The 11,680-nt window shown below is 46.7% G+C and overlaps 1 protein-coding gene across 1 annotated transcript; it reads right to left on the reverse strand.

Moving 5' to 3' along the window:
- Positions 1-470: 470 nt before the first annotated feature.
- LOC143927470 (uncharacterized) lies at positions 471-6,982 on the reverse strand. Its single transcript, XM_077451561.1, has 4 exons — positions 6,716-6,982; positions 5,998-6,369; positions 1,971-2,076; positions 471-1,892 (listed from the first exon to the last, which is right to left on the reverse strand). Exons 1-4 carry the CDS (start codon positions 6,780-6,782, stop codon positions 1,709-1,711), a joined length of 729 nt encoding a protein of 242 aa, XP_077307687.1. The 5' UTR covers positions 6,783-6,982; the 3' UTR covers positions 471-1,708.
- Between the last annotated feature and the right edge of the window lie 4,698 nt (positions 6,983-11,680).

The raw sequence follows: 11,680 nt of genomic DNA on the forward strand, positions 1-11,680 counted from the left end.
AACAGTGATCTTAATTGTCCAGTAATCTAATTAATAAACCATATAACATCCCACAATGTTTGCTAACAAGGTGGAGTGGACACAATACTAGCAGACAGACAGAAACAATGGGTGAACCCAATTAACAATGGTAGAGACACAAACTTGTGTATTCTGTCTAACTAGACAAGTCATCAGAAGACATACACTGTCCGAGCAATCTGATACAGTGGAATTAATTTATCTTCATAGATGGTTGATAAATATTTCTGTCCCAACTGAAGGAGCCTCTCCAACCCAGTCTGCATATTCCCTCTGACCATTAGCTTGTACAAGATTATTATTACACCTTTCCATTCACTCCAGAAGGGAAGCTTTATTGTCCTTATTGAGAAAATTAATCCAAGCCTTACTCTCATTACATTGTTGTCCATCATTCTAGAATGATCTGCTCTCTCTATGGGCCATAATCTGTGGTTAGGAGGCTTGCCTGGTTGGGTCTGTCACAGGTATGTTGTAGGTGTGCTTGCGGGAATTTTAGTATGCTCAAAGGACACACCTTTATGGTCACCTATACTGGGTACATCTGTATTTTCATATGACAAGGTTTTACAGTCTGGCAACCATCAAACTATTTAGCAGAATGAAATTATGATTTGTTAGATACGAAATATGAAATAAATCTGATGTATATTTCTCTTAAGAAGTCTAATGTATTTTCTGCTCCTCGTAATATAGGTGTGTTTGGCATCTAATGATTGGTATCTTTTTTATACATTAGCGTGACCCCTTTTTATGAAGGTAACTTAGTTACCACAGGATTTAGGGAATATGAATTAGAACTGAGAGTCTGAGATGTATGAAACTTTAGCTGCAGGTCAATATAACAGATGTGTATTCCGTAAGCTGCTTCCAAACTATTATGACTTGGTCATTTATGACAGAGCCTCTTCATAAGTCCTTGACTAAGTAAAGTTTATGATGCTCCTTCTATTCCTGGACTGTTTTGTAAAATGTGTCACCTGCAAGGCCTGCATAGCATAAATCTTTTTGTTGCTGACTTGAAAATTTGGGAGAAAGTTAGGGTGACACGGTGTTCAGTATGACTCCCTCCTTTTCTCCACATAGCGTGGGGGTCGTCAGACCTCACTTTCATCAAAGGATTAAGGTTGCTAACTGTGGTTTGGTTGGGAGATTTTCCCTCACTTCCTGTTCTGGCTACAAAATGGGAAAGAAAATATCCACAATGAGACCACAGTCAACAGCCTGAGAAAGCTTCAAAGATGGGGCTCCACTTTATTAGTGCTCTGAATGACTCAACAACAAAGCCACTTACTGGAGCTCACAGAGGACATGGACAGTCCCTACATTTGCTGCAATTGCCATACTGCCAGTCCAGGAAACTTCCTGATCCAAATGTATTGTAAAGGGTCTTTTTCTGGACCTAGGACATCAAATCACATACTGGAGAGAAAACATGATTGGATGTTTGAAGTGAAGACAGGTCAGGTCACATAACACAGGATCAGGTACTACGCGTTTTGCTGTAGATAGTAGATAGAATCAGACTGAGATTAATTAAATGCTGACACTCCTAATTATAGATGTGACAATGATACATAAAGATACAATAAACCTTTTCTCTTGGGATGAATCTTCCATAAATTGTCTTTTCCAACAGAAATAAAGAAACCTGAACCTGACTGAAGGACAGAGATGGTGGCAAATATCACTGGCCGGGAACAAAGGCTATTATTCTGGGTTGTGAGACTTGTTGTTCATTGTGACAGAAAACACAACCCATCAATGTGCTGGAGAGACTCATAATCTGATACTTTCCACAGTGATGGATGTTAAGGCATGGCAAGCAGAGTCCAAGGATGGAGATCATGTCTTCTTTTAAGAGAAAACACCTGCAGAAAGAGAAACCAAACAATGAACCCCATGGAGGGATATTCTATAGAGGTGACAAATGAGAAAGTTCTACTCACCTCAGATGGTACCTAAGGAAAAACAGGATAGCCAGGAACACCAGACCCCCCAGGATCAATCTGATGGTATTCTGGACAGTGTAGGAGGGAGGTCTGGAGACTGAGGCTGAGGAAACACAGGATGGAAAATGTTTAAATAGACCACCACCATACACACAAAAGCCATATTACACCATGCACACAGTCCATACTCCACCATAAACATAGTCAAATAATCCACCATGCTTATAGTCCATACTCCACCATACACACGGTCCATACTCCATCGTATAAACAGTCCATACTCCACCACACACAGACTCCAAACACTTGCCGGACACTTTATGAGGTATACCTGAATTGCTTGGTAACAAGAATTTCTAGTAAGCCAATCACATGGAATATAGATGTGGTAAAGACAACTTGCTGAAGATCAAACTGAGCATCAAAATGGGAAAGAAAGGGGACTTAAGTGACTTTGAAAGTGGCATGGTTCTTGGTGCCAGACGGGCTGGTCTGAGTATTTCAAAAACTGCTGATCTACTGGGATTTTCACACACAACCATCTCTCCGGTTACAGAGGATGGTCTGCAAAAGAGAAAATATCCAGTGAATGGCAGTTGTGTGGACAAAAATGCCTTGTTGATGTCAGAAGTCAGAGGTGAATGGGCAGACTGGTTTGAGATTATAGAAAGGCAACAAATAACCACTCGTTACAACCCAAGTATGCTGAATACTATATCTTTGAACTCACAACACATTAAACCTTGAAGCAGATGGGCTACAGCAGCAGAATACCACACCAGGTGCCACTCCTGTCAGCTAAGGACAGGAAACTGAGGCTACAATTCACACAGGTTCACCAAAATTGGACAATAGAAGATTGGAAAAACATTGCCTGGTCTGATGAGTCTCGATTCTAGCTGCGACATTCAGATGGTGGGGTCAGAATTTGGCATTTACAACATGAAAGCATGGATCCATCCTACCTTGTATAACTGGTTCAGGCTGGTGGTGGGGGTGTAATGGTGTGGGGGGATGGGGTATCACCGGTTCAGGCTGATGGTGGAGGTGTAATGGTGTGAGGGATATTTTCTTGGCACACTTTGGGCACCTTAGTACAAACTGAACATGGTTTAAACACCACGGCCTACCTGTGTATTATTGCTGACCATGTCCATCCCTTTATGACTACAGTGTCCCCATCTTCTGATGGCTCCTTCCAGCAGGATAATGTCACAAAGCTCCAATCATCTCACCACTGGACAATGAGGTCCCTGTCCTCCAATGGCCTCCAAATTCACCACATCTCATCCAATAGATCACCTTTGGGATGTGGTGGAACTCATTATTCACTCATTAGATTGGCATGTCTGCAGCAACTGCATGATGTTTATCATGTCACTATGGACCAAAATCTCTGAGGAATGTGTCCAACACCTTGTTGAATCTATGCTATAAAGAATAAAGGCAGCTCTGAAGGCAAAGGGGGTCCAACCCGGTACTAGCAAGGTGAACCTAATAAAGTGGCCAGTGAGTGTAATTCACGATATACACAGTCCATGCTCCACCATACACACAGTCCATGGTCCATCATACACACAGTCCATGGTCCATCATACACACAGTCCATGGTCCATCATACACACAGTCCACAGTTCACCATGTTTATAGTGAATACTCCACCATACATACACAGTCCATACTCTGCCATGCACACAGTCCATAGTCCACCATAAACGCACAGTCCATGGTCCATCATACACACACAGTCCGATTCCACCATGCACACAGCCCATACTCCACCATATACACATAATCCATACTTCACCATATGCATACAGTCCATATTTTACCACACACACACAGTCCATACTCCACCATACACACACAGTCCATACTCCACCATACACACACAGTCCATACTCACCATACACACACAGTCCATACTCCACTATACACACACAGTCCATATTTTACGACACACACAGTCCATACTCCACCATACACACACAGTCCATACTCCACCATACACACAAAGTCCATACTCTGCCATACACACAGTCCCATACTTCCCTATATGCATACAGTCCATACTCCACCATACACACGCAGTCCATACTCCACCATACACACATCGTCCATAACCCATCATACACACAAAGTCCATAATCCACCATACACACAAAGTCCATAATCCACCATACACACAAAGTCCCATACTCCACCATACACACAGTCCATCATAAATGCACAGCTTATAGTCCACTATACACACACAGTCCATACTACACCACACACATAGTCTATAGTCCACCATAAACGTACAGTTTATAGTCCACTATATACACACAGTCCATACTCCACCATAAAACCCAGACTCTTTGAGTGTGAATGCTGCCCCTCCATCTCCCCGTCTAAGCACTGCCCATCCTTATCCCCATTTGAGTGCCTCCTCTCCCTCTCGTAGTCTGAATGCTGCTCCTCCCTCTTCCAGTCTGAGCATAGCCCCTCTCTGTCTCAGTCTGATCACTGCCCCTCTTTCCCAGTCAGAGTTCTAACTCTCCTTCTCCTCACCTGGGAAATACCCCCCTCTCCCAATCTACTTTCTGCCCCTTCCTCTCCTTGTCTAGGCAATGCCCCCTCTCCCAGTTTGAGCACTGTCTTTCCTCTCCCAGTGTGACCACTGCTCCTCTCTCTCTCAGTCTGAGATCTGCCCCTACCGCCCATAGTCTGATTGCTGTTCTTCCCTCTCCCAGTCTGACTTCTGCCCCTCCCTTTGCCATTGTACGGCCGGACTCTGATACCAAGTCAGAATCCAGTCCTTTAGTTGTTTTTTTGTATATCCCTCACTTCTCTTTTGATGGTGAGAGTCTTTTCTGCCGCAAACCTTATATTCACAGAATACACGTGACAGAAAATATTGATATGACAGGAACTCTCCCCACGTATTGTGAACTATAGTTCCATTATCTATGGATGGACATCCATCTCTACAAATAAACATCCTGGCAATGGTCACCTAAGCCTCCTATGACTATGATCTTTCCTAGATGAATAAGCTTTATTATTAAATAGTTGAATTCTTAATATTTCTCCTGTCTCCTTAATATTATCTCCTGTCTATAGGTGGATATCCCCCTCCATATAACCCAGCCTTTCTCAACCTTTTCAACACAGAGGTACCCTTGAAATGACTTTCTGGCCTCAGGGGACCCCTACTAAAAATGACTTTATCTACAACTCATGATAATGAATGTGATGGCCATGGGGAAGAATGCTCCTTATACCTATGGTCATTGGGAAGAATTACCTCCTTGTAGATAGCCAAAAAGATGATTGTTGTTAGTGGGAACTGAGAGGCAAAAACTGTTCATTGCTCAAGGAACCCCTAGCAACCTATGGAGAAACCCTATGGTTCCATGCCTCTGAGAGTCAAAAACTGCTCATTGCTCAAGGAACCCCAAGCAACCTATGGAGGAACCCTATGGTTCCATGCCCCTGAGAGTCAAAAACTGCTCATTGCTCAAGGAACCCCAATCAACCTATGGAGGAACCCTATGATTCCATGCCTCTGAGAGTCAAAAACTGCTCATTGCTCAAGGAACCCCAAGCAACCTATGGAGGAACCCTATGGTTCCATGCCTCTGAGAGTCAAAAACTGCTCATTGCTCAAGGAACCCCAAGCAACCTCTGGAGTAACCCCATGGTTCCATGCCTCTGAGAGTCAAAAACTGCTCATTGCTCAAGGAACCCCTAGCAACCTCTGGAGGAACCCTATGATTCCATGCCTCTGAGAGTCAAAAACTGCTCATTGCTCAAGGAACCCCAAGCAACCTATGGAGGAACCCTATGGTTCCATGCCCCTGAGAGTCAAAAACTGCTCATTGCTCAAGGAACCCCAATCAACCTATGGAGGAACCCTATGATTCCATGCCTCTGAGAGTCAAAAACTGCTCATTGCTCAAGGAACCCCAAGCAACCTCTGGAGGAACCCTATGGTTCCATGGAACCCTGGTTGAGAAACCCTGATATAATCATATCTCACCTGTCACATTGAGGAATGTCCCGTTTCCATATCCAGATATTTCTTGACCAATCTCAAGGGTAACTTCACAATAATACAAGCCAGAGTCTAATAACGCCACAGGTTGCAGGGTCATGGCGGCCGATTGTTCATGGATGAATGTTGTTGGATGCACTATGAAGAATCTTCCGGAATAATTTATGTTACTATCGGAGACCTCTGCTTTACTCCCCACCATGTGCCTGTACCACTTGTAGGACCCAACAGTGTAATTCTCTCCAGTGGAAGCGTTCACTCCGATGATTCTGTAGTCACACGGTAAGGTGACTGAACTGCCCTCTGTAGCCCATATTACCGGAGTCTGCCATACATGGATCATCTGTGATAGTGATCCTAACAGAGAGAAGAGAGATTATGGATAATAGATAGATAGATAGATAGATAGATAGATAGATAGATGGATAGATGGATAGATGGATAGATGGATAGATGGATAGATGGATAGATGGATAGATGGATAGATGGATAGATGGATAGATGGATAGATGGATAGATAGATAGATAGATAGATAGATAGATGGATAGATGGATAGATGGATAGATGGATAGATGGATAGATGGATAGATGGATAGATGGATAGATGGATAGATGGATAGATAGATAGATAGATAGATAGATAGATAGATAGATAGATAGATAGATAGATAGATAGATAGATAGATAGATAGACAGTGTCACCTGGAGAAGATGTCAGTATTAGCAGTGGATGGATAATTCTTAGGATGTGTTGCATGGTTGCTCCCATCTTCGTACAGTGTAGAAATAGAATGTTCAGCTGGTTATGGGAACAGAAAGGTAGGTAATGTAGTCATATTGTTCTGTGGGTCTGTATGAGGAAGCAGACACCAACTTTAATTCAGCGCACAGTGAGGACAGTTAAAAAAAATACTTGATTGAAGGTCTCACCATTTGCCTTTCCTCTACAATTGAAATTAGCAACATATCATAATCATATCATAATCACCTGGATTATTAGATTTCTTTTTTTTTAGAACTTATATACTTGCAACATGTTCGGAATTTTGGAATTAAAGCGGAGGTCCACCCTAAAGTGGAGCTTCCGCTCATTGGAACCCTCCCCCCCTCCGGCGCCACAATTGGCACCTTTCAGGGGGGAGGGGGGTGCAGGTACCTGTACAGTACAGGTATCTGCACCCGCTTCCGGCGTAGATTCTGCAGAAGCTATGCGCCTTTCCGCAGAATCTACGCCCCTTTCCGAAGGTCCCTCGCTGCCTGCTGGGAAACACACGGATCCCAGAGACAGCGGGGACCATCCTTATTGTGCAGCGCGACTCGCGCATGCGCAGTAGGGAACCGGGAAATGAAGCCGCAAGGCTCCACTTCCTGATTCCCATAGCCAAGATGGAGGCGGCAGCACCCGAGAGACGATCGAGAGATCGGCTTCGGGTGCCGACATTGCGGGCGCGCTGGGCGGGTAAGTGTCACACCAAAGTCCGATCGTTTAACGCGATAGGTACGATGGGAAATTGACGGAGAAGGATCTATTTGACTCTCTGGAGCAGCCTGGATGAAGTGTCACAGTCTCCCTTATTTCTTCTTGTGGAAAGGCTAATCATTTACTTAGAGGACCCAATTATAAATACCTTCTGACAATACTCCGATTATTTCGAGGTACATTGCCCTCTACAGTCAAAAATTGGCTCAAAAACACTTATACTTCTGACACCTTTCAGACTGCTGGGGAATATCGGGGCTCCTCTTTGGCGCATTTGTTTGTGTGCGGTTCTTTCCACACATAAAAGTCAATTTGATCAACTTTTTACTAAGCATGGATCTATGACCCACTGTTTTTTTCTTTTGTAACTGTATACGCTGCAACATCCTGAAGAAGCTCATGAGAGCGAAACATGTAGAGAAAAATGCAGCATACTTATGTACAAGTTTGGTAACATGTATGGTGATCTGTGATTCTGTATCATTTTTTGTACTTTAGTAGTTGTTACATACATCCATAGGAAAATGTTTTATGTATTCATATTCCTAATAAAATTATATTGATTTTACTTTTGGCATGTGACTATCTTGCCTCTATATTTGGTACCTTCTTAAAAGTCCCGGGGGTTGGTTACCCTCCAGCCCCTTTTTCCCCCTTCCTTATCTTTAAAAGGTACGACGGGACTTAAAAAAGGAAGTTCAATAGCCAGTAGCCAATAGCTGCCCGTTGTTGGTCCGTCAGACCTGCATACAGACGAGCGGTTTTCTCGATAGGAACTGGTTCCGGCGGAAAGATTTGAAACGTGCTATTTCTAAAGTCCGACAGATTTTTTTAACAGAAAAGGTCAGATGAAGCCCACACACGATCAAATTGTCAGACGGATTTGTTCCGTCAGAACTTTGCTGTCTAAAAGTCTGGTCACGTGTACACAGCATAAGAGTGGTAAGGATGTGGAATTCTCTTCCACAGGCGGTGGTTTCAGTGGGGGGGGGGGGGGGGGGGGCATCCATAATTAAAAAATAAAAATTTTACTAATCCATGGGAAACCTGAGCCTGGGACAATGCACACAACAGTCTTGATTAAATTAACTCCACATCAAAAGGCCCTCTTCACATCAGAAGGCCCCCTTCACATCAAAGATCCCCCATCACATCAGAGGTTCCCATCATATGAGAGGTCCCCCCATTACATCAGAGGTCCCCCCATAACATCAGAGGTTCCCATCATATCAGAGGTCCCCCATAACATCAGAGGTTCCCCATCACATCAGACCCCCCCCCTCTCACATTAGAGGCCCCATCACATCAGAGCCCCCCAATTACATGAGATCCCTCTATACATCAGAGGTCCCCCCATAACATCAGAACCCCCCTTCACAATAGAGACCCCCATCGCATGAGAGCCCCCCTGCACACTAGAGGCAACCCATCACATCAGAGCCCCCTATACATCAGATGTTCCCCCCCCCCCATCACATCAGAGCCCCCCTTGACATTAGAGGCCTCCCATTACATTAGAACCCCACATCACATAAAGGTTCCCTATACATCAGAAGTCCCTCTCTACATTAGAGCTCCTCATACCATCCTAGTTGCACCTGTGCATCAAATGCCCTCCATACATAAGTCCCCTCCCTTAACCACAGATTTTCTTCATCACATGAGAGCCTCCCATTCACATCAGAGTCCCAGCATCACAGAGGCCCCTAATCACACAGCTGCTACCCCCCCCCCCCCCCAATCACACAACCCCTTCCCCAATTTCAGAGACCCCTTTTCAAATCAAAATCCTACATTTTGGCAGAAAGGGAATGAGATAGAGGAAGTCTGGATGACATGGACTTCCATGTTCTTCTGAATGCTGGGGGCTGGTCCTGTATGACATCTGCCCAAAATCAGTCATGCTTTTCCTTTGTGTGGGCAAGTAGACTGCCATCACAATAGCAACGAAAGATGCAGTGCTTCCTGCCCGTAGAGCAATATTGATGGTTATGGTGCTTGAGGTTGGCACACCTACACCATGGCAACTGATAATGCTGATCCAGGGAAAACTTAGTCCCATGCTCACAGCACCCCAGCAGAACCCAAGTGCCCCCCCTGGTTGAGAGACACTGGAACAGAGCATTATTTGCCATATAAACTATGTGTCAGAGGGCCCCAGTTTAATTCTTGTCCAGGGTCCCATTTTATGTAAAATCGGCCCTGCACACCAGGATAAGGATCCTTATTTCCAAAGAACCTACAGTTACGTTGCTAGAAATAAAGATGCTTATTCTGGTGTAAGGCTTCATAGGTGGTTGCTTCCATAAGATACAGTACAACATATTTGTTGGGTAAGTAGGCAGATGATTAGATGGAATTATTTCATCTGTTCCTGTAAGGTCCTCATTATAAAGAGAGTCCGGCAGCCATACACCCCTAAAGGGGGGGATCAGCGCAGGGACGGCATGACAGGCGCAGGGACAGCCCTGTCGCCGTTTTAAGAAAGGAGCCTCTGGCCGCTTTAAGAGCAGGGCCAGGCAGAGCTGGGGGGGTGGAGCTACGGCATGATACGCGATAGCGGCGCACCATGCTTTCACTCAGAGAGCGGAGGAGGAGGCGATTGGACGCACCCTCCCGCTCGGACTCGGCTCTAACAATGGCGGCAGGTAACGAGGCTTTCCTCGCCCAACTGAGAGAGGCAGTGAACAGTCAGGGCGCACATGGCTCCGCGACCAGATTGCGGCCATGGCGGCAGAGGGGGGAGCTCGGACGACAGGGGAGCAGGGGCTACACATCGGGTGCGGAGGTCCCGGCCGTCCGAGCGGTACAGCCCATAGGCCGGCCGGGGGGGCCCCAGCGAGCGGTGGCAGGCACTCCCAGGAGGGACACGGGCACAGGGTCGGTAGCACAGCGCCAGGAACCCCCAGCTTCCACCCCGGGGATTAAGGAGCGGAGTTGTACAACGCGGAGTGGGGTGCGGAGGAGGGGCCAGGACGTGCCATCAGGGGGTGCAGACATGGTACATGGCTCGGCACCCCCCGCACGGCACCGCTGCACAGGGCGGCCATTGGGGGACCCTCCAGATACCATGGCCCCCAGTCCCAGGCGCATTGGAGGTGGAGAGCGAGATGGTCAGGAGGCCATGGGCAGTCACCGCCAGGACGCGAGTGGGGAGGAGTCGGCCAGCTGGGAGGCGCAGGTCCCCTTCACCGAGGCGGGAGAGCAGGGCTGGTGGTCGGGAGCAGAGGGAATCCCGCGAGCAGCACCGCAGACCCTTGGCCATTGAAGCGGGTACATCCGTGAGTCGCGCGCCACGTCTGGAACCACCATTGGACAGCGGAAGATCCGAGGGCGAGTTGTCGGAGTCTGACGGACGTGGCGAGGACGGTCGGTCGTCGGCGGGGGGAGTAGCAAGCCTGCGGAGAAGAGTGCGGACTCTGTGTGGTTGGCGGACGCGGCGAGGAGCGAAGTGTACGTATGCTTTGAGGGCCCGTTAGGCACCCATCTCAAGCCGGAAGTAAAAGAGAGGATATGGAAAGGTGAGTACGTCGAAATCTTCACCTTGTTACCACTAGAGAAGTTCAACCTGGACAGATTGAAGCCCAAGGAGCGGAAGAAAGAGGATGAGGAGAAGCGGAGATATAGGTTGATTCCGCGTACCTTTGCCAATTGGCTTCAGGCATTTGCGATCCTGGCGAGCGTCGTGGGAGAGAAGACGCCGGAGCACTGTTCGGCGTTCTTTGTGTACTTGGAAGCCATCAGTGAAGAGCACAGAGTGACGGCGTGGCTCCGTTATGATGAACAATTTAGGCAGAGAATGGCAGTCCGACCGTCTCTTTGCTGGAATCACATGGAAATCAGCTTATGGATGAAGCTCATGACCGCGTCGCGCGCCCCCAACCAGTTTTTTCAGCCGGGGGTCGGAGGTTCGACAACCTCAGGACAGCCGACCGATAAACGTTTGGGTTTCTGTTGGCAGTTTAATGAAGAGACGTGTAAGTTTGGGGCTACACGTGTGTTCCGCCTGCGGGGGAAGTCACGCGCTTGCCAAATGCTTTAAAAAAAGGAAAAGGGCGTCCCGGAGATCCTGCGCACAAGAGGGACGACTCCGGTGCGGGTAGAAAGGATTTTGCCTTTCCTCAATAGATACCCCGATCGGGTGGGGGCTCGTTTGTTGGAGGATGGGTTTAGGTTTGGTTTTAAGA

Source organism: Lithobates pipiens, unplaced genomic scaffold (genome assembly GCF_037356315.1).
Source record: "Lithobates pipiens isolate NorthernLeopardFrog02 unplaced genomic scaffold, aLitPip1_a1.2 Scaffold_23, whole genome shotgun sequence".
NCBI classification, from domain to species: domain Eukaryota; kingdom Metazoa; phylum Chordata; class Amphibia; order Anura; family Ranidae; genus Lithobates; species Lithobates pipiens.

What these genes read in the sequence shown, in the direction of transcription:
- LOC143927470 (XM_077451561.1), bottom strand. Translation starts at nt 6,782, where the DNA reads ATGGGAGCAACCATGCAACACATCCTAAGAATTATCCATCCACTGCTA. An exon ending in AATACTGACATCTTCTCCAG is followed by an intron (nt 6,370 to 6,715) that starts GTGACACTGTCT and finishes TCTCTCTGTTAG; the next exon opens with GATCACTATCACAGATGATC. An exon ending in TTCCTTAGGTACCATCTGAG is followed by an intron (nt 1,893 to 1,970) that starts GTGAGTAGAACT and finishes CTCTTTCTGCAG; the next exon opens with GTGTTTTCTCTTAAAAGAAG.